Here is a 22,485-nt window from a genome sequence, read left to right as displayed (position 1 = left end):
TTATATTCTATATAATTCTCGACCTATAGAAATAGTTAATTATTTTAAATGCCTTGGAGTTATATTTTCTTCAGCCATGTCATGGGAACACCATGTAGCTCACGTTGTCAAACAACTGGCTAGAGTAGTGGGCATGATTGGTTGCACACGGCACATTCTTCCGACGTCACTCAAACTAACTCTTTATAACGCACTTTTTTATTCTCACGTAAATTATTGTCATCTTGTATGGGGAACTGCAACACATTCTTGTCTTCGCAAAATACACATGTTGCAGAAAAGGGCCCTTCGCTACGCCTTCAATGTTAGCTATGGGTCACCCAACAAAGGTCTCTTTCTTGCAGCCGGTGTGGTCCAAATCTATGGATTATATCGATACCGGTTGAGCATTTGTTACAAAACAGAAATAAAAAATGGTACCAACCATATTCGACGATTGGCAAACTTGCAAGAGAAAACCACAAATTACCCTTTCAGACAACCCGAACAATGAATGGTGCCAACAGCACGCCTAAACTCCGGGCAAGAACGTTTGCAATTCACACTCCCTTCCCTTCTGAATGCTTATACATCTGCACATTTTGACTTATTCACCTGTACTCATAAGGTATTGCGCAGGATGTATATAGAAGGTAGCTACGAACAATTTTCCTCCTCAGCTGTGCCAAAATAAGTCTTTGCTTCTGTATCTCATATTTTATGTATGAGAGTGTGATATGTAATAACAATCTCTTTATCCCTGTGTTTACTCAGTGCGCTTGAAGTGCTCTTGCGATGTATAGCATTACATTTTTGTTCTTTTGTTTCGTTTTATACGACACCTGAAGTTGAGTCGTTGTTTGTTTGTCTTCTGCTGTTGCCTGTAAAAATGGGGGCTGCGGCTTTGTCAAGCTGTATTTTTTACAGCTTTTTCTGCAGCTCCTCTGTCCATATACCTTTGAGGCAGAAATAAATTTATTATTATTATCATGAAAACGCCGTGGTGTCGGGTCGGAGAGTCGACTGGACTCGACCGTTCAAATTCGCCGCAAGGGGTAGGTTGACTGGCAGACCCCTCCGCAAATTAATTTCAATCCTCTTTCACGATTGGGGACGGCAGGACTGGAGCAGCGGCGGCCGCCGCTCGAATCAAGCCGCGGCTTGGGAAAATCATTTTCTTGATAGGAAAACAGAAGCGAGAGCTGGTTTACAACTCGTAAGATCGCGCCCCGCAGGGTGCACCACAAGAGTTGTCTCGCTCGTATCGAGTGCATGTAAACAGGCACTCCTCGAGTGGGACTGACCAGGCTGACCTTGCTCAACTAAGCACAATCCCACAACTCGTTCCGACGCTGTCTAGTTCATGTAAACGCTGCTTCTGTCATCTTTTCTTCTGCGCTAAATGAAACAGAATATGCACCACTGTCGTCCCCAAAAACCTCCGTCAAGATGACGAGCGAAGGAATCCGTTTTGCACCCGTTCCCTGGAAGCAGCTTTCTCTATTAAGCTCTCACTTCAGAATCCGATAGCATGATTTCTTTAGATGATAAGCAAATAAAAAAAAACGGCCCGCCACTTATTCAAGTGAAATTTTCTCTCCTCTCCTTCACCAACCGCGCAAGAGCCACAAACTGCTTTTTCGCTTGGTCCGCTTAGGTGCTATATCATGTGAAGCGAATACGATTACCTCTGCAACGATGGGCGCTGGAAGCAATCATAAAGCGGCCGTATTCATTTATACCCCTTCGAGCTATATTCTTTCGTGCTTAACTGGCGTGCACAGTTGTGGAAGCAAGAGCTGGCAGGAGTTAAACCCACGATGTCTGTCACATGGTAAATTACCTTTTTTTTCTGCTGCCTTGACTATACCCTAGTGCTCGATATAGTTATCGTCACAGGCCACCGCGTGGCCGCAGTGGTGAAATATATAGCACCTTTTTAACTTCCGCACCCCTTATATACGCTGGAGCCTTCTGTATAGCTTTCAAAGGGCTTCACGATTTTAATGAAATTGAGGGTAGAAGAAAAGACGTGTGAAAGTATTCTGAGCAGGTATCCAGCGTTTCATGTCATGGTCCTCATCAGCTGGCGTTACTTGAATACGCATCTCCTAGAGCTTTTGTGAGGACTTGCAGTTCCTTTGATATATTAGGGGTGCTTAAAAACTAATAAAATTTTAATATGCACACCTGATGAACGCGCACTTTTCTGGACCGAAGTCAACAGTGGAAGCTCGGCGGGCAGTCGCTGAGGTGGAACTCTTGAGGATTGTCAACAAGCGACTCTTCTGTGCGGATTTCGAAGAAACCTCTTCCAAGGACACCAAGGCTTTGTCCTGGGATGAAAAAAAACACGCAGTTTGGAAAGTAGCTCTTCGAATATAAACAAAGTACTCTGCCCTGCGACACTTACAGCGTGCTCCACGGGCGGCGGCTTGTCCTCTTCCGGTTTCTTGACGCCCGCGCCGAAGGAAACCCCCGATTGCTTGCGCTTGGCTTGCGACATGCTCCCCCGAGAGTCCCCGAGAGTACGGCGTGACGGGGCGTTGGTTTTCATTGTCGGGTCTTGTGCCAACTGCGCTGATTCACTCGTGGTTGACTTCTCAGATGTACTCGGCACCACCGTTGGCGTCTCCGTTGAAGGTGCCTCCATGCTTTCGGGTGCATCTGTAGTGCTTTCAAGTGGTGTTATGGATTCTGGAAGCCGAAAGGCCTTCTCCTTATTGGCTGGTGCCTCCCGGGTAGGCAGGCTCCCCCCACTTCTCTCCGGACGTGGTATACTATTGAGTTCAATCTTCGCCGCTTTCTTGGCTTCTCCGGACTGACCTTTTGAAGACTTACGGCCTGATTTGCGACCACCCTTGACTGACGACTTGGACACCCTGCACATCCTGGACACTTGGGGCTGACCCTGCTCATCTGTGTCGCGAGAGCTGCCTTGTGTCCTCTTACGCTTGGCTTCTGGCTCCGCAGGTTTTGTAGTTGCCGGCTTGCTAGTTTCCGGATGCGAAGGCGAGAGCTCCTCGGCCATCCGCTCATTGCGGCCACGAAGGCTATCATCAGTCACATCGGCGCTCTGCTGTTGCTGAGTGCCGGGAGGAAAGCTGAGATTATTATTTTTTGCTTCATATTGGTCTCCTTGCAAATGCTGAGGGACATCGAGGCCTAAGGTTACCTGACGCGCATCTCCTTCGGGCGCGGAAGCATCGACGCCGAAACTTTTGGAATTGCGCTGTTCCTTATCCTTGTCCGAGGGACCGGCTGACGGCTGGTCAGACACAGCCGCGGCGCACTTTGGATGAGAGGAGCCCTGGAGAGGCGACTTCTTGACGGTGCTGCCGCTCGCATTACCGGAGCGTTTTCCCTTCCTGCTGCTCGTTCTCCTGTCCATCTCCGACCGCGCCTTGTTTCGCGACACTTTGCTGGCTTCGGTACTTTGGCCTTTATTTTTGTCAGCCACCGTGGCCTCATCCGAAACGCCAATGGCGTTGACCTTTCGCGGTCCGCTTCCTGCAACTTTTGTCGATTTTGTTGCCGGCTTCTTTGCTGACTCGGCTGTCGACTTCTGCGCCAGTGAAAGTGATCGCCTGCGTAGTTGGTTTACCGATTACGCTTTCTAGATCAGTATCCCTAGTAGAAGCTTTGCTGAAACTAGGCTCGAGATCTGGCTTGGCCGTAAGGAAGCTAGTACCGGATGACCGGCTCCCTGACAACCTGCTGGCGTCGGCTGTCTTTAGTTGAAGTTCAGAACTGGTCGCATCAGGGATGAAAGCTGTTTTAGCATCAGCGGCAGTGATTGAACGTTTAGACTTACAAAGTGAGCCCTCAGTGGCACCGTCCTCCACTGGAAGAACCGAACGCGCTGAAGAAAGGTTGCTTTCGGTTTCTGCGGTGTTTTCGATGCGGTCTGCAGCTGTCGCTGCAACCGCCCTGGATATGTCGTTGGCTGGCTGAAGTTGAGTAGCTGCTCCTACCTGCTCACCTATAACTGCGGCTGGATTCGCGGCCTGCGCAGAGTAAGCCACTTTGCCAGAGAAAACACTAATTCTGCGAAACCAAGAGGGGCGCGCCTTCTTGGCCGTAGGACTGGTCGCGCTTAGGGCAGCTTTAGTATCCCGGTTTGGGTCATGCCGCCAAGGGAAAAGGTTGAAGGAGGCGATCAGTTTGCCTTGATGTTGCTTCGTCAGAGAGGCCTCAGTGGGTGACTGTACACTCATTGCGGGCACAAATGGCTGGGAAAGAGCAAGATTCGACCCCGCCAGCGACCCTGGCTGCTGCTCCTGCTGATTTTCCAGACACGGATCCTGTGGAACATGCTTAGTCTCCTGCGGTTTCAAGCCTCCTTCCTTGCTGGCCGGGGAAATTGGTTTCATCACGTTCAAGGCGTCTGGGAAGATGCAATAAGAGTAAAGCTCATATTTTCTTTTGTAGAACGAGATTTTTGAACATAGTGCTGTATGATAAACTGTGCCAGACAGCCATCACGAAGCCGAGAATTGGCTCTGCTGCAAAGGCGCAACATGACGCCACCTCAATAAATTTTTCACTCTAATTGCTTCATATTCAGGAAACCTTTGCGCAGGTTAACACAAGAGGGCGGGGAGCAACTGGCACACAAACACGAGCGAAAACTGGGAACAGTATTTTCAGAAACGATACACCGCATTAAGAAGCAGAAAGGGCGCAAGCGTACAATATCCAGGGCAACACGTTCAGCTCTACTAAATTGCTTCATCATGCAGGATGAAGAACGATCGAATGCAACAAGTCTGTCTTGTAGAAAATTCTGCTCCTGATTCCGATGCTTCAGAATGAACAACACGTGCTCGCCTCCGCATCCTAACCTCTATAAGAAAAAAATGGCTGTGGTTTAGCTCTGCTTAAAACTGGAGCGACGCGAGAGCTATACATCAGGTCGAGTGAAACTCGCTAATTCGAATTGCAAAGTCAGTCTTCCGCCGCTCCGTTTGGGCGTTCCTTCTTCATCTTCGTCCCTGGACGTGAATTCACTCTCTCCCCCTCTCCACTCACCCTCTTCCCCCCTACTTGGTACGGTGCATGCGCACAGCTGTTGCAGCTCGGTTTTGCTGCTCCACATCACGTGACCAACCACGTGACCATCCACGGCGACCGCCATGGAGCCCAGGGATGCCACGCTGAAGGCTGGGAAAGCTGGCTTAGTGTAGCTCTCGCTACAAAAATCCCCCATGCCTTAGAGGGTTCTCTAGACGCGCCCCTATATATGTACCGCATATGAAACCGAAGTCCATCGACGAAAGGCTGGCATTCCTTATGGCACTTACCTTCCTTGCTGCTGAGCATGACGCGAACAAGTCCTGCTTCGAGGACGACATGAGAGGCCGGGTCGCTGGGCACAGCTGCTGGTCCAGGCTGCGTCGGCGCAGTGTCGTACGTCTCCTTCGCTCTCTCCTCTTGTAGTTTTTCATGCTTGTTTGAGAGTCCTTCTTCGGGGTTCGCGGGAACTTGCGTTGTCGGCTGCAAGTCATGCTGCAATTAGTTCAAGTGAAAAAAGCAGAAATAATTTATGCTTAGATGGTACAGTGTGTGTCACGTATGTCTGCAGCTGACGAGCACGGTAGCCTTGCTACCTTAGCTGTACCAGATTGGCAACGCTATGCCTCAGAGAGCACGAAAAGTAGCCTTTTTTCATGCGTAAAAACGAAGTTGAAAGCAGTCGGAGTTGGGCTTGTTAGTGAACCGTGAACACGAAAAAGAAAACGCTTAAAATAAGAACAAGAAAAAGGTGACGTCTTTTTATTGTCATTTTTCTACGGTCTTTTTTCGGCCAAATTAATGAAAACGTTTATGATGCTGTACGGCGCCATGAAGCCCATCGGAAGATGGCGCGGCGGTTGTTTCGTGATATAACCATAAGCGGAACACGGCAAGGAGTTCCGCTTATTCATTAAACTTCAGTATATATTACGTAAAACAGGCAGCGAAAACTCTCTTCATATCGTGGTGCACTCTGCTACGGCAGTTACGTGGAGACAGTGCGAAACGACCACATCTGCTCAAGAATGAAACCCTGCTCACTACCTTTCAAGATTGCCGAACGTACATAACAACGAGGCTTGTGTTAACTTCCAACGCGAAATCGAAGGCAACAGGTATTAGCATTGAAGGCCTCGCGGTGTTCCTCGTGCGCAGTCAATGACACGACACCATGCTCACGCTTACCGAGCTCACTAAATGTATACCGATTTCCTTTGCGACGAACCATACTGCTGAAGTTGAACAGAACTGATGTCGCTACGGATTTGAGAATGTAGTTCGTAACTCATGAATCGTAATTATGAATCATTTTTAAAGATTTATAGCCCTCCATAAAAGCTATATTTTTAGAAATTCATCCGTGCTCTCGACCAATTACTAGCAAAGCTTAATATGAAGCTTGCGTTTACAGGCGTTGCTGCGGTGAACGAAAGACAATGCGTTCACATAGCTGACCTGCGCATCGGCGGTGGCTTGCTTTTTAAACCACTTCTGACGCCATCGGCTGAGCCGGCCGCCTTTCCCTTTCGTCTTGATCGTTGATTCGGCCTCCGTGCGTTCGACGTCTTCCTTCGGGGACTCGGAGACGGTCGCAAGCTCCTTAGCCTAGAACGCGACGAAAGCGGGGTTTGAGTTTCGGAAACTGCGGCACCCAGTTTTTTGCCCAAAGGTTATAGAGGGCTACAAGTTGATAAACGTTGCTATATGAGACGAACAGCAGTGCTCGCTTCGTCAAAATGGAGATTATAGGCGTGAGTTATATGTAGACCCACCTTCCGCAAAGTACTTTCTCTGTTTAATTTATGACTCAAGGATGCATGCGAGCCAGACGGAGTCTTCTCGCTTCAAGGAATATAGACACCAAATTTTTGCTTGCGTGATTTTATCTTTCAAACGATGCGTTAGACATTCGTATACATGGAGCACCCTCTGGTATTCGTGTACGACGGCTAAATAATTTATAATTGAATTTCTTCTTGACGCTGTTTCGGTTTCATTGACCGAACGACGACTGTGACTGCAAGTTGATGTTTGGTCACGTGATCCTTTAGGAAAACAAATGTAATCGCTGACAGGCCAATTTTTGTCTTTCCAGGTCTTGGAACAGGCTGAATTAAATGTCGTAGTGAATTAAAACTACATATGAGCGATTCTATCAGTTTTTCTAGTGGATCACGTGCCCAAAACGTGAACTTGACGTCACAGTTGTCGGTCGGTCTATGAAACCGCAACCGACATGATAGGAGAAATTCAGCCAAATTATTTAGCGGCTGTAGGCAAATTCCCCCCCCCCCCCCCTTGATCAATGCATTCTAACGTCTAACTCATCGTTTGACAGAAGAAAACGCGCAATAAAATTAGGTGTCTATAGTCATTTAAGGGCGGTGCGTGCGGGAACCACGCACACATCAGCGTGGGCCTATAGAAGATGCCAGCACTGTACTTAATTATTTCCGGCAGTTCATCGCATCGTTGACCGATAAAACACCTCCTTAGAAGAACGCTTGCACCAGACTCGTCACCCATTATCACCAGACATGGCTGGCAAAGAAAGCGGACGACGAGGCTTCACGCATCCGCAGGGCACTACATGAAAAAAAATGGCGGTGGTTTAGCTCTGGTTAAACCTGGAGTGACGCGATAGCTACAGCTGGTGGAGTGGAAATTGCTCAGTTGAATTGCAAAGTCAGTCTTTCACCGCGCCGTTTCGCTGAACGTTCCTTCTTAATCTTTGTCTCGCTTCACACGGCGCATGCGCACAGCTGTGGCAGCTCGGTTTCACCGGCGCACCGCGCCGCCGGCAGCAGCACCTGCTCCGCGCCACATGGCTGGTCACGTGACCAACCCGGTGACGAACCACGTGATCAGCCACTGCGCCGCGCCGCCGGCAGCTGCTCCGCACCACGTGACAGCGTGCTACCGGCTCGAAAGCTAGACCGTAATGCAGCTATCGCTACAAAAGGGCTATTAGCACTCACATCCGGCGCAGGAGTTGCGCATGGGGCAGCTAAAGGCGGAGCAGGGGCATCCGCTTTCTTCTTGCGCCGCATGAAACGGCGCTGGGGTTTCTTCATGGTGAGCACAACCTGCGCGAGCCGGTCGAAGAGAACTTGGTCGCCGAAGTGCGCCGACTGCATCGAAGCAGTCTCCTGCTGCGTGGAGCGCAGGATGCCGTACGGCAAGACGTCCGGAGTTCGATCCATGTCTTCGCTGAAGATGGCGAACAGCACGCGGTCCACGAAGTAGAGGATCGCCACCGAGGTCACGATGCCCGAGAATAAGAAGGCGCTGACGAATGCGCACGTGCAGACGACAGCGAAGAGCGGACCGCGGCGCAGTCCGAAACGGGCGCAGATTCCTTGCGCCAGGCTGCGAACCAGCTCGCTCCATCCGTCTATGACCACGAGCGGAAACAGCAGCAGGACCACGGTGAGCACCTCAACCTGCGCGGCGGCTGCAGCTCTAATTCACCTTGCCGAAACACCCTGCTCGTATAGATAACGTTTTCAGTTGTAGTGCCGTTCCAAAAAAAAAAGATACGTCAATCCTATCGCATACGTGGAAGATGAGTGATTTCATTTATGCACGGGCAGATTGTGGTTAGGTTCCCACAGCCTTCAACAGTAAGGTGCTCTCGAGGAACTTCTGGTTTGGTTTATGGGGTATAACGCCCCAAAGCGACTCAGGCTATGAGGGATGCCGTAGTGAAGGGCTCCGGAAATTTCGACCACCTGGTGTTACGCGGAAATTCCGATGACTACATCGTCGTTAAGTTTGCCTCCGTTTAGATTGCGGTGAAAAGCGGTTTAATAACACTGTTGCCATGGGAACGCATTCATACAGTACGGACGCGCTTCTGTTAAAGATGAATTCCTTCGAACCCTGAGTAGAAGATACGCAAGGCGTGCCATCTTTGGCCTTTGGTTGCGCACGATGTTCACATGTTCTCATGCACACGACGTCACTCCCTGCTTTCGTAGCACCAACGTCGATATATACGGCCGATTTTACTTCAGATGTACGAGAGGAAATTGAAAAAGCAAATAGCACTCCATACTCTCTGTGTGAAGAAATAGACTCAGTTCCACTCATGCGTTTATACAAGCAGGTTTTTCCAGGCGGACGCCAACTGACGCCTCATAGAATGGTCTTGAAATGTCACCATACGTCGTCCGATGTGCATTGACTTGCATTCGTACTCCGTAACTCTTTGCCTAAAAGAATTTACTGAGGCGTAATAATTGATTTTACCTTAATGGGCCTCAACGACGTAGCTTATTCAAAAAATTAACGAGCACTGCGAAAAGGCCTGTCCCCTCGCCTCATCAAACGCAGGGTACACACCGTGAGGTAATGGCACGCGACGTGCTCCGGTGTCATGAGCCCCAGCAGCGGCAGGGTGACGAGGTGCACCAGGGCAGCGGCTGGCTTGGGCACCGCGTTGAAGGTCCACAGCAGCAACGGGAGGAGTAGGGAGTACACGCAGCTCCCAAACTGCGAGAGTGCGTGCTCACAATGCAATGAACGGAGTTGGGGAAGTGGTATTGAGTGGCACGCTGCTCCCGAGTGAGCGCACAGCTAAGCTCTAATGAGAGGTTCTCTAACTGACGCGCGAAGTTACAACAATTTAAGGGATTGTTCTCCTGTAAATAGCTTTCATCCCATTGTACAGAAGAGCAGGGTATACAGAGCAGACGGTGGAGTCCAATTTGCCGCAGCAGCACTTCAAGAAAGGAACTGTGGGTCATAATACGTGCATGATCTCTCTTCCATATTTGTGGCACGTTCAAAATTCTTCGCTGTCTGTTGTATGCGATCCAGAAAGGATGGGTGGCGCGAGCTCAGCGCACAAGAGGATACAACGGTTCGTATATTTAAGCAAGAAAAATTCACAAAAAAATACAATTGCTTATTGCACTTGCTTATGAATTTGGTTATGAATTTTTTCATCTTAAGAATTATGCTTATGAATTGCTTCAGATTTTTTTCTTCAGAGCCGGCAGGAGGATTTATCACTTGTTGCACGTGGCGTGACACGTGGCGTGACACGTGGCGTGGCGTGACGTGGCGTGTAGTCGTGGGCAACAGTTTCAACGACATTCAGAATTGTTATCGCTGCTTTCTGCACTTTGTCTTGAAAATTCTGACACCTTCACTGCATACACCGAGTGCGGGACTGTCGACATGCCTCCATTGACAACAAATTTTGTGGTAACATAGCAAAAACATAAACTGGAATATAAATGTGTCGTTTGTTGAAGACGGACTGATTATGAACGAGCACATGACAATTGTAATATCTCAGTTTACGTGGAATATCAATTATCACATATGTTCAAAAGAGGTTACGACGCCAGCAAATAACTTCGCTTGTTGGCGGTCATTCCGTTGACGTGGTGTGTAAGACTTCAGTTCAAACTTTGACAAAAGCGGGCGCTGACACTAAGGGCTCTCACCATTAAAGCAAAGCATTATACAGATAGGCAAGCGAAACACTGCAAAGATTTACGACAACTGAGATTGTGCGATGTGAAAAGACACAGCACAGTTGTGCAAAAGCTTCAAGGAACACATAAAACAGGGGCAATGTGAGCTCGCTCGACGCACCTGGAGGCCCAGGAAGACCAGAGGCAGCAGGTAGAGCGGTATTAGGACTCCCAGGTGAGACAGGCTGTGGCACTCGTCATTCTCTTCGACCGCCGAGATGTACGACCCTCTCACCGAAAAGATGGACTGGGTGCGAAGCAGTGGCTCCGGGACGACTTGGCCCTCACCTGCGCTCGAAAGGCGCCGCGATGAAAGCTTGAAACACTGGTCCGTGTCTGCATTCCCTCCCTTCATTTCGCGTCTTAGTCCTGAATACTAAGCATCAGAACAGACGCGATACGAGTGTAAAACATGGTAAATGTGTCCCTTTCAGTACCTTCGCAACTCCGAGGGATTTTGTTTTGAACATCCTGAGTTCATAATCACATTATATTTCTTACAGTCCCCTCGAGGTTGAGGTTGCTGCAGCCACTGGTGAGGTCAACCTAGCGATTTCTGCTGGCAACTGCCCCACCATAGCGAAACTTAAATGCTGAATATGGTCCACAAATCAGGCACATACCTGACACGTGACTGATCTGCATGGCTAAAAACTCAATCACCTATCAGAGCCTTTAAACCTTGAAAAGTGCCAACTGTTGTCGTTCTCTCGCACAAGCGCAGTTATTCATCATTCATACAATATAAACACAGTCCCGATTCTCCCAACAACGTCATGTAAGTATCTCAGATTGCATCTGACATCTTCACTATCTTGGATAATCCATGTCCAAAGAATATGTTCAGATGCTTCCCGTGGCTTGGGTTATCTACGACGTAACCTCAAGTCAGCATCTCCCCAAGTAAAAAAACTTGCTTACCTAACATTTGTTCATCCCAAACTTGAATTTGCATCATCCATCTCGCATCCCTCTCAATCCTACCTCACCGCCAAACATGAGGCCATCCAAAACCGCGCGACCAGTTTTATCACCTCTGAATACACAAAAGAAATTGGCATCACTGCCCTCAAACGTTCTATCTCCCTCTACACACTTGAGTCACGCCGCATTATTTCACGCCTTTGCCTACTACACTGCTTTTTCTACAATCCGACGTCAAAGCACCCCCTGCTGAAACCACCGATCCGAACTTCCTGTCGCTTCAGCCACAGCCACCCCTTAGCCAGCATCAAGAGCTGTACTTAAGCAATGAGCAGTTCCTTTTTTCCTGACGCAATAAACCATTGGAATGCCCTGTCAAACTACATAGTTTCTTGCAACTATTGCAAAACATTTCGCGAGAAACTCACTAGTAATTTTCAGAACACGTGAACCTGTAGTTGCCCTGTACTTTTTTCTGTATTTTTTTCCTGTATTTTCGTGCTTTTTCTTTTTTTTTGCTTACCCTTTTTGTAACCGCTTGATCCTCATATTTTGGTGTTTTTTTTTAGTGTTTACAGTTCCAGTGTTAAGTTCATTGTGCCTATGTTTTCATCATGAGTGCATTTAGACGAAACCATTTGTAAGCCCATCCTTTTGCAATGCTTTCGAGCCTTTAAGGATGAAATATATCAAATGAAATGAAATAGTCAACTCCTGTTGCCACCATCTGGAGTCCAAATCCGAATCCTAGAGAGTCCCTTCGGCCCGGGACGGACAACGTTTTTCTAAACACCTAGTAAAGTATTTACAAAGAGCAAAAATCAGGAAACGGAACCCTAAATTTTATTGCAACCAACCGATGATGTCACGACAGACCTTCTTATGACGGCAAGGATGCTGTCAAAAAACCTACAAAATCTATCGTGTGCACGTTTATTAGCCAAACTGGCGAATGTAAGTAAAGAGCTCGGTTCACTGTCTGAAATGATCAAAGCCAGCTCGAAATATTGTCGTTCAGGCAACACAGATACAACATGAACGAACATGAACGAACATGAATGAACATGAACGGCCATACGCCCAGTGACGTCGCATACGCAAGGTCGCCCGCAGAAATACCCCAGATCGAGCCCACGAGATGCGAAATTTCGAAATTCATTTGCGCCGCAACAAAGACCCCCAACCCGCTGCTAAATTCGGCGCAAAGGGCCAGAAAACTGCGGGGAATGTATCGTGAAGATTTCAGCTAAGTCTGAGGAGGTGTAAAAAACATCAGAGTTGCCGTTCAAGGCCGGGGTACATGCGTTTTCTTTTTTTTTCACCGGCGGAGTTCGTGCGGGAGAATGCGCCCCAGCGGCGCGGCGCCCGTCCGGAGACACATGGAGCGAAGAGGCGGGTACCACCGTCTATCACCATACCCGAAAGCAAATGTGATCAAGTGGCAAACATCATTGAACGAGGAGGTCTTCAAGAGCGGCGACGCTGACCCTTCTCTTCATTTCGACACCACTGTACTAATTTTAGCACACGTGCACAGGTACAGTGCACAGGTCTTGCCTATAAGGACTTGCCTTCTCAAATGCATAAAGTCGCGTACCTTGGAATATGCCCGCAAAGCCGCGCATAACGGCGTGGTTTTCCTCAACATCTTTCGCTTCCGGCATACAGGCAAATACAGGCATTTCGATTCATTATTAGGCCGTGTTCTAAAAAAAACTACATTTATTGCCCGATTAAGAGCTCATTTTCACGATAACGACATGTCCGTGCCACATTCGATGCGTTGCGTAGCGTCGCTTAGCTCATCGGCCATGGCGGCCATGTTGGCGGCAGCAAGCGCAAGCACATGCAAACAGGCCTAGCCGGAGGGGCCGCCGCTGCCTTTCTCACCGGAAACCGCAGATGAGATATCTGAGGGGTACAGACTGGCGGGTCCAGATCGCGGAAAAAGGTTCCATGTATCCCTGCCTCAACAATGGGACTGTTCCGCATACGAGAAGGCGTACATCAGGTCTTGTTTTACGTTAGACACCTCCCGGTTGGACACGACATTAAGAATCATCAAACCTAATTCTCACCTGCATCCTTCCCGCGCTGCGACTCCTCGTCCATGGTCAGCACTCTTGTTAACAGGGTGGAGCGAAGTGAAACCTCCCGTAGTTCCCGCAGTACTAAGAATTACGAAAGAGCAAAATGGCGACCGCATAGAGCAGGCGAAACGACAAGAACGCGCGCGGAGCTCGCGAAGTCTTCTTCTGAACGTGGCGACACGCGCTGATGCAGAAATTGTCATCATCGCGGGCTTTCAGAGTGATGGGGCTTTTTGTTGTTCGCGGTTAGATACACATGCACGGCTTCGATGGCATTATTTACTGCCAATGTACGCCCACATCCATAAAATTCTCAAATCGTATTCCAGTCATCGAACTCGCAATCAAACTTGAGCATGCCTCCGTCACTGTGTTCTGGAGGTTAGGTTGTGGTGGCGCTGCCAGCAAGCTTTGTTCTGGACGCGCTGCAAGTTTGTTTGTATTTTATATTGGTGCCTGCGGCAGTTGGTGGGACTCTCAGTTAATCTCCGTGTTTTTGACCAATGAAAGCGCCAGTTTTATGCGTCGGCAAGGTGGAGAATTCGCAACTGCTATGATTCGGTGGCCGCAGCTGACCAAGGACAGGGTTAATTGGAGAGACATGGGAGAGGCCTTAGCCCTGCAGTGGGCGTAGTCAGGCTGCTGGGGCTGGTGGTGATTATGATGATGATGATGGCGATGAATGATGATGATGATTGATGATGATGATCCAAGAGCTATACATACACAATAGATGCAAAAGAGCTGTTTGCAAGGCAGTCGGAGCGGCTAAAAGAGATGGCTAGAGGCGGGAACACTTGGAATGAGGCATGGCTGCATGTAGGGAAATGTATAAATTTTTTTAGTTCTGATAATGTCACAAGCACCAAATCATTGCCCCATTTCAACGACAAGCATGTGTTTCTAATCAAGAAAAACATTATGTGCTCTCCCACTTCTAGATATTTGTGGCATATTAAATTGTTCCATCCAAATCTGCATGCTTTTTAAAAAGCATTCCTGTGATAGCCAACTTGTCATTCTTCGTACCATACACTTGTCCTTGGTCTCATTGAGAAACCATGTTACAAAATGATTTATAAAATAATGCCTTGCATCCTATTCTTCTGAGCTGGATTAAATGATCGTTGCTGGCAGTCTGCCCAGTTGGCCCATCTATATTATAACTCTTATGGTGACTTCCAAACGCAGAGTTGGAGCACTTGCTCTCTTCGGAGCAACTGCATTCCCAACGCAGATCTGAGCCACGGATCGCGTCTTCCAATCGGAGACAGGGAGCGGTTGCCGAGCCGAGATTGCTCCGTGGAGCAGTCGGGACTGTTCCGCCGAAACGGCGGAGTAAACCGAAAGTTTGCGTGACGTTCTTTTTCAACGGCGCTAGCGGCGCCCTCCATTTCCGGCGGCTTGTCGCGTCCGCCGCGCCGGCTCCAATCCGCGCTCCGTAGCAGACGATCAGCTTCGCCCGCCGCTATGGACTCAGAAGTGAATCGCGCGAAAAGCGCGGGCAAGCGCAAGGAATGACGGGTACTTCCTCCAGCAGTTCGCGAGCGCCACCTACATGCTCTGGCCAGAGCAAGTGTACTCCAATCGCAATTTCAGGTCCCGCGCTCTGCGCCGGATTTAGGCGCTCTGTCACAGAACGTTTCGGGCATGCGATTGGAATTCACCATTACTCACCCTGCCCCCTTTTTTTAATCTCAAGCAATCCCAAAGGTATTGTACTTGGGCCTTCCCTTTTTCTTATATTTCTTACATTCCTTAATGACCTTCCTCTCAGTGTTTCATTTAACTAGTATTCATTGATAGCTATGTGGTCTGCCATCCTGCTATCGATACCAACATTCCAACCCTTCAGAACAACCGTCTGCGTGCTCGAAATTGGCCTATTTGCCAATGTAAATAGGCCTACACTAACAGTTTTTACTGTCAGCCATACTCGTCTCTACTACGAGTCGATATGTGTCAGTATTTCGTTCCTGCTTCTATCCAACCCTGTGTAAAGAGCAGTAACGCAGACTTCCATTATGCGACCTGGTTAAAACGCTATGTGCATATGTTTACGCATGTGACTTTTGTGTGGGTGTGTCATTTGATCCTTATCCTCATCTCAAATGGCCAGCCAGGTATGCAATGGGACCAGCATTTGCAGCGCTTATAAAAGGTTGCCTCCTTCTCCTCTGGAATAAGGCGAAATTGCGCATACAATTCTGCTGTCCTGAATGGATTCAGATGTTTTCCCTACATTAGTATCACAAATTTTCATTTAAGGTACTAAAAGATTATCATTTTGGTCCATACATTTTATAGAGGAGGCCACAAAACAAGAGATTTGTCTGCATAATTACATGCAGCCATTATAGCATGGTTCAAATTCCCATAAACTTCCGGTATGAAGCAGAAAAGTAGGCATAGCATATAGGCCAATGTCTTGAAGCAACTTAGGTTAACGACAAAGTCATTTTAATGTAAGGTATGCTTAGAGAATTTCGGCAGTTTGAAAACCAAACAGGCAATGAAATAAGCTTTACTCTGCTGAAGGTGTTACCAATAAGTAAGATATCACGCTCCAAAAGTTTATATATGACAAGAGGTGCAGACAATGCTCACTTTTACCGGCTGTTTTGGGAAGCAGAGTCGCTGTTGCGATCCTTCTTTTTTTTTTCCTCGTCAGAGAAAAAACTGTAAAGCTATACAAGAGGACGTAAGCATGTATGCCCCACACACAATTAAATGCTTATTTTTTTATTTCGTTGTATTTTGCGACAACATAGGCTTCACCCTGTAAATAGATTTCTACTTATTCTGCTTGAGATAAGCATTATACATCGTCAGTGTATCCTGTTTCTCTCATTATACAAAGTATTCTTTCCCAGCCTCAACCAGGAGCCGTCCAGGAGATGTAAGCCAGTATATCAACTCCAACATCATGTTATGTTTACACCGAAGGTTGCATGTCTCGCCTTTTACTAAGTTCTAGGCAACCGCTTTGTTTTAATTCAATGGGCGCTTTTAGAATTTTTTGGAGTTGTACAGGCAACATGCCAGCTTGTTTCTGCATGTGTCAACTTTGACCGTCTCTCAGCACAACACACAAGGCTTGTTTGCACTGCTGCATTCCGACTTGTGCAATGCTCATTGCAATATGAGCTCGGGAACGACTGCTAAAATAAAACTGGTGGCATGCAGTCAGTGTGCAAAAAACATAGCCGTGCATTTCAGCACAGCGGTACATGGCTTAGCCCCTTTAATTGTCACTACACTGTGCCATTAAGCTTGTGCTTGTGGTAGAGCATCCGCCTCGCATTCGCAAGGTGCAGGGTTCGAATCCGCTTTGCCGCCAGTTACCCATGGGTCTTTTAATGGACACAAAATCTCCCCCGGCCTGGTGCTGAGCTCTTAATGGGCGATATGCTTGAGAAAAGCGTTTTGGTCCAAACCGTTGCCTTAACGGATCAGACATCAGCACTGCTGCAGCTACAACTGATATTACATATTCCAAATTACTGGGAATGTCGTCGTCTATTTGAATTCCTATTCGACAGCAGCGTGCTAAAATATAGAATTTTAATACATGCGTAATTCAGACACACAATTCTTACATCAATCAATTGATAAAAGAGTTTTGTAAAAACAGTTAGGAAAGGAGACAGCAAGATGGCCTGTGTACATTACGGTGACAACCAACATTTATAGATGACATCAATAGTGCGCATGGATTACTGAAAAAGCTACAAAATCAAGGCAGTTAAACACATGTAAAAGGACTGCAGTGTGATAGTTAGAAAAACTGATGATATAACCAGTACCTGACCTTAGCTGTGGGAATTTCTCGGTAGTAATTACAAACGGCTGAATATGTATTGCTAACCTAGCTTGTTCTAGTCCCGTGTCCTTGGCTCCGAGAATTCGAGATGCGAATCGCGTCATCGTTCGGAAATCGCTATTTCACGTTTGGGTATAGCGTAACTTTCAATGGGAGCACTATTCAAATATCAGGAGGCAAAAATCACAGTCCGTAGTGAGAACGGTCGCACATATCGGCGGTTTTTAGCGGAGACTAGCTGACTAGTGATCGAACGAGTTGTGTCACGGTCGCGGTGTGATGCCTTTTGTCAGTTTCTAAACTGAAGATATTAAATTAAAATAATATTAATCCAAAAAAATAATAAAAATAAACACTAAGAAATAAAAGAAGCAGCCAAAGTGGGCGCAGAAAGGCTTTCGCTTGCGCCGTTAAAATCGCCAAAGTGCCATCTGTATTTTTTTTCACTGCAGAACCGCATGCTGGTAGGGTGCTGCATAGTCATCTGCGGACACGTACGGAGATGTTCAATAGGATTCAAAAAGGGACATCAGACTTTCCGCGCCCTACTGAATACGCTGCAAGAGATGACCCCGTTACCGTCAACATCACCAGCACCAGCATCACCACCAGCAGCACCGCAACCAAGAAAAACGGCACAAAAAGAAATAAAAGTGAACGACTTCCAGAAGGAGCTTATTGGCCATCTCCAGAAACAAATGAGCGAAAATTAAGCTTTCGGGATATCACTTGATCTGAGTTTGGGTAAGATGCTCAGGAAGATAGCGAGTAGATGCAAAGCAAAAACAATGGAACTCCTGGCAGATTATGAAGATCAGGTTGAATGAACAGCTCTTCGTGTTTTTTTATATCTAAAACTATGAAGCATGCAGTTTTCATTTATTTTCTTGTTATTCTGTTCAATATTTCATGAATAGGTTTGCTTTTCTTGATGTATAATCTTCACTAACTTCTCGTTATTATTCATTGCAGTGTTTTGTTTTCGAATAGATATATTGCTTTGTAATTTGCTGGGTTCAGATATAACTGCAGACTCGAAAAAAAACTGCTAAAGTTGATTTCGTTATTTACATTTTATAAGCTCAGTACCATCTTAATGTGCGAAGGTGGGGCATGAAACTATGAGGCAATACAAAATAAATTGAGAGAGAAGTAAATATAAAGTTTCTTTAACTTCAGTACAATAACTGATGCACTTCACTGACTAGCAAGCCACCTGCAGAATCCTCGTCAAAGGGAGAGTTACCAAGAAGACGGCAAAAATCCTGAAGGAAGATTCCAAAAGAATAAATGGTCACCGTAATATGGACACTGTTGGTACTCAGGTAGCAGCATCCCACCGCTGCCACCAGTTGTTGGAACTCAGGTAGCGTGGTCGGGCAGGAAAAGGGACGATGAGAATCTGAGACGCGGTTACGAAAAAAAAGAAAGGAAAACTTTATACAGGCTATTTACATACTGTACAAGTGAGAGCAACTGAGAGTGCCTCTCAGTAAAAGGCAGTGTTAAGAGACAGGTTTCTCTCCGGAATCAGGTTCCTTGTGGGGTCAAACGACATATCGAAATTGCAGCTAACGCGTGATCATTCCGATCGATTGAATCTTCGCAATTATCTTCTTCGGATCGTGTGCATCCCGTTCATAACAGCACCCCCACCGCCAGACAATACGTCCGGAGCATTAGCTGCTCCTACGCAGCTCGGCTGACTGGACGTACGAGAATGGTCTATCGTTCCACAGTCCTCCAGGACTTTCTCATCCTGGTGTCTGAACTCCAGCTCTGGGAGTTTCTCTGCGAGGCGAGGCGAACAGAACCACGAAAGCCAAGCCACACACAACAAAAGCAAGTGCCGTCTGCAGCCCACTTGTCCCGCCAGACCATCGCCAAATCAAAACTTATTGCGCTGCAGAGATCCCTCTGAGATCATTCTCAAATTAAGCAGAATCTCCCCGAACGAACACTAAGCGTGAACCAGATGCTAGGTTCATATGCTCGGATCTCTCAAAAACATTGTCCATGCGTGACACTTCAATACAACGGAAAATTATAATTGGTCTTCAATTGGTCGCGAGGTGGGAGCAATCTCGGACGTCACCCGAGCAGGTGGGAATCCACCAAGAGGTCAAACAGAGACCCAAGACAGAGACTCAAGGTAACTGTGGCGCCCACGCCGCAGCCCGAGCACTTGCTTGTCGGTCGTTATCCAAGGTCGGTGAGGAGAAGGAAAGACTGACCACCTACCAGGAGCTATTACAGCATTATAGGCTGGAAAGGAAAACATACCCACAGGCTCACAAAGAACTCATTAAGGAGGAAGAAGTAATGTTATGCAAACTACAAACTAATACATACCCACACCACAGCCTTCTGCATAGGATTAACCCTACGCCATATTAACATAAAGGTTCATTTTGTGAAGAATACTCGAATATATTTGATATGGTGTGGGTACACTAAAAAAACGGAGCTAGCCATCATTATATACCCCACAACTGAGCAGTGGGATGGGATGACCAGTTCACGCCTGGAGGACCACAAAAGAACTGGTGCAACAGGCGAAATAGGCGGCCATCTCCAATGAGGTCCTGGACTAAGGACACCACTCGCTATTTTTTTGCTCATAAACAAAGCTTTATTCATTCAGTCTAGCTCCCTCACTTTGTCGTGCTTCCATCGCGGTTTCCTTGAACTGGGGTCATCATACACGCATCGCGTCGACAAAATGGAGACAGTGAGGCGCCGTCTACTGGCTCCCGGAGGGGCAGACAATTCCTTCGGTAGGAATAGGCGTTGACAGGCGAAGGAAAAGGCGCTGACAGGCGATGTCCGACCGAAAGGCGCCAATGCCACAAAGAGCCTTTTCCACCGTCCGTCCCGACCACGGTGGTCCCGACACAGCAGTGCTGCTCAGGGGACAGGTAACGACGAAAAGCCTCACCTGACTCCCTCTCATCCGAGGTTTTTGACCGACCTTCCAGCGAGGTATTTCGTACAAGCCACAACTTCAGCAGCAGAAACGTTCTCGGCACGCAAAATTTATTTAACCCCACTATTTTATTTTGTGAAACGTCCGCAACTTCGCAACAAAGCGCAATCCTGTAGCTGACCATTCCGAAGACTCAGGCCACAGATTCAACTTCGATGAAACCAGCGTGCTCGAAACTGAAGCAAATTACCTCAAAAGGCTCCTACTCGAATCCTGGCACATCCAAACTACCCCGAACAGCACCAACTGCACAAAAGGAAACCTGCCCCCAGTATATGCCCAGGGACTGCGCTCTGCAACTCAGAGAAGAAAAGTCGCCATTGACCGCCTCCCCACAGTGCGACGACGTGACTCCCAGCATTAACCCCCTCTTCCTCCAACCTCCCCCACGGCTTCCGTATCACAGCTTTTGTTCTTTTGATCTCCTCCTCCCCTCCATACATGCATAAAGACCCTAGCTACTGTCCCCAGTCACCCCTGATGAAGGAACCGAGCCAGCTTCGAAACGTTGGATTTCAAACTAAAGTTTTTGGTTGGAGTAGTGCAGAGTTTATTACAAGTCTTCAAACCCAACCAGACAGGCAAATCAGCCAAAATGCTAGGCCAATCATGAGGCCAGGATAAGGCCTCATGAGGTACGTTCTCAAGGGAAAGGTAACGTCTCCCACAAAACAAAGTGGCCAACTAGATACACCTGATGGGACATTCAGCGTGCCAGCATCTGTGCGAGTTTTTATCGTGCTTTTCGTGAAAAAAAAGAACTGTCAGGCAGTTGGCGTTGAACCCCAACGTCTATCATAATGAAGCGGTAGTTAGAATTTGCAACTCCAACATTAATCAAGAATAATGTCCTTCGTAGTTATAACAATCGCACCCACTGTCCTCTGGTCATGTTATGGTAAAATATTTGCCATCTATGCTTCCCACACAGTTCGGAAAGTTCTGTTATGAAGAAAAATTCTCCCTGATGGCTCGTCACTCGGCTGCCGAAGAAGTCTTAAGAACAACCGGAGCAAGGCAGTCCCGTAAGGAGGGCAACGTCTCTTTGAGGATGCCCGACACTGTACGCATGCATTCTGTACCTCATAGCTATGTCCTGCAAAGATCCGCCTAGAGCAAGGAACCTGCAAAAACAAAACAGCACTGAGACTTAAACGGCAACATGATAATGCTTCGCATGCGGCAGTACTAATTGTTGTGTTGCATAGAGCACACGTAATGCACTAATGGCCTCAAAGCAAGATAACTTAGTTTGGGATGCCTACTGGCAACCATTTGGGGTATACTAGTGTTGTATTATACAACCGCAAGCAAACACAATCACCGGTGGCTCAGTAAACATTCAAAAGCAAATCAAGAGCTGCATCTTCTATTCAGAGTCTCTTCGTAACTAAAGATATTACAGATTTAAATTTTTTGCATGGCACATAAAGAATGTGAAAGAAAAAATTTGTAAAGAGAGCAAAACCATATGATTTGTAATTTTTTTATGAATGAAACAACGTAAATTATTTACCGCAGGCTAACTGCCAGCCTCTCTAAAGGTAGATAGGCCTCCTGCGGGTTAGTCCACGAAGAATTCTGTAGTATAGACCAACTGCAGCAGCTTGTCGAAGGATCATTTGGTCATTCTGTGCGTAAAATGTCAACAAATGTTGAAGAACTGCAGCATTCTATCAATATTTTACTCTTTTCATTAACAACATTTAACCCACTACTTCAAATCCTGAGTGCAAGATTGGCTCAGTATGTAATGCCGCTGACGCCTGGTGTTCATTGCATTACTGCCACAAGTTTGGTCAGCGAAACGCGCACCACAAGTATGGATTTATTTACCTGAAGTGTTGTGGTATTCGGGGCCGGAGTGCCGCACCTCTTGCTCTATGTAGTGGTACTCGCCGCTGAAAGGACAACTGTCAAAAATTTGACGAATGTACATAAAGCCCTTGCGCCGCAGACGATGCACAAGCTGCGCAAGCACAAAGTTCCGTCGTGCTAGGTATGACCACGCCATCCTAAACAATGTTGGCAAAGCAAGCTGCGCGAAATCACTTCGTGTTAGCGGGCAATCCGAAAAGTCTCAGCGGAGCTCGCCGAGGCGACCGGGACTGTTTTGTAAATTCAATGATAGGCGGCGTGCCGGACGACGGACGTTTTCAGATACCTGTGTATAAGGAATGT

The 22,485-nt window shown here is 47.3% G+C and overlaps 1 protein-coding gene across 1 annotated transcript; it reads right to left on the bottom strand.

The window, feature by feature from the left end:
• Positions 1–3,280: 3,280 nt before the first annotated feature.
• Positions 3,281–9,375, bottom strand: LOC144119874 (uncharacterized). The gene is made up of 5 exons (XM_077652392.1): positions 9,340–9,375; positions 7,974–8,438; positions 6,451–6,600; positions 5,283–5,487; positions 3,281–4,366 (listed from the first exon to the last, which is right to left on the bottom strand). Exons 1-5 carry the CDS (start codon positions 9,373–9,375, stop codon positions 3,447–3,449), a joined length of 1,776 nt encoding a protein of 591 aa, XP_077508518.1. The 3' UTR covers positions 3,281–3,446.
• Between the last annotated feature and the right edge of the window lie 13,110 nt (positions 9,376–22,485).

Source organism: Amblyomma americanum, chromosome 2 (genome assembly GCF_052857255.1).
Source record: "Amblyomma americanum isolate KBUSLIRL-KWMA chromosome 2, ASM5285725v1, whole genome shotgun sequence".
In the NCBI taxonomy this organism is placed as follows: Eukaryota; Metazoa; Arthropoda; class Arachnida; order Ixodida; family Ixodidae; genus Amblyomma; species Amblyomma americanum.
Note: the sequence above shows the minus strand (reverse complement) of the source record. Positions and strands in the feature narration are given on the sequence as shown.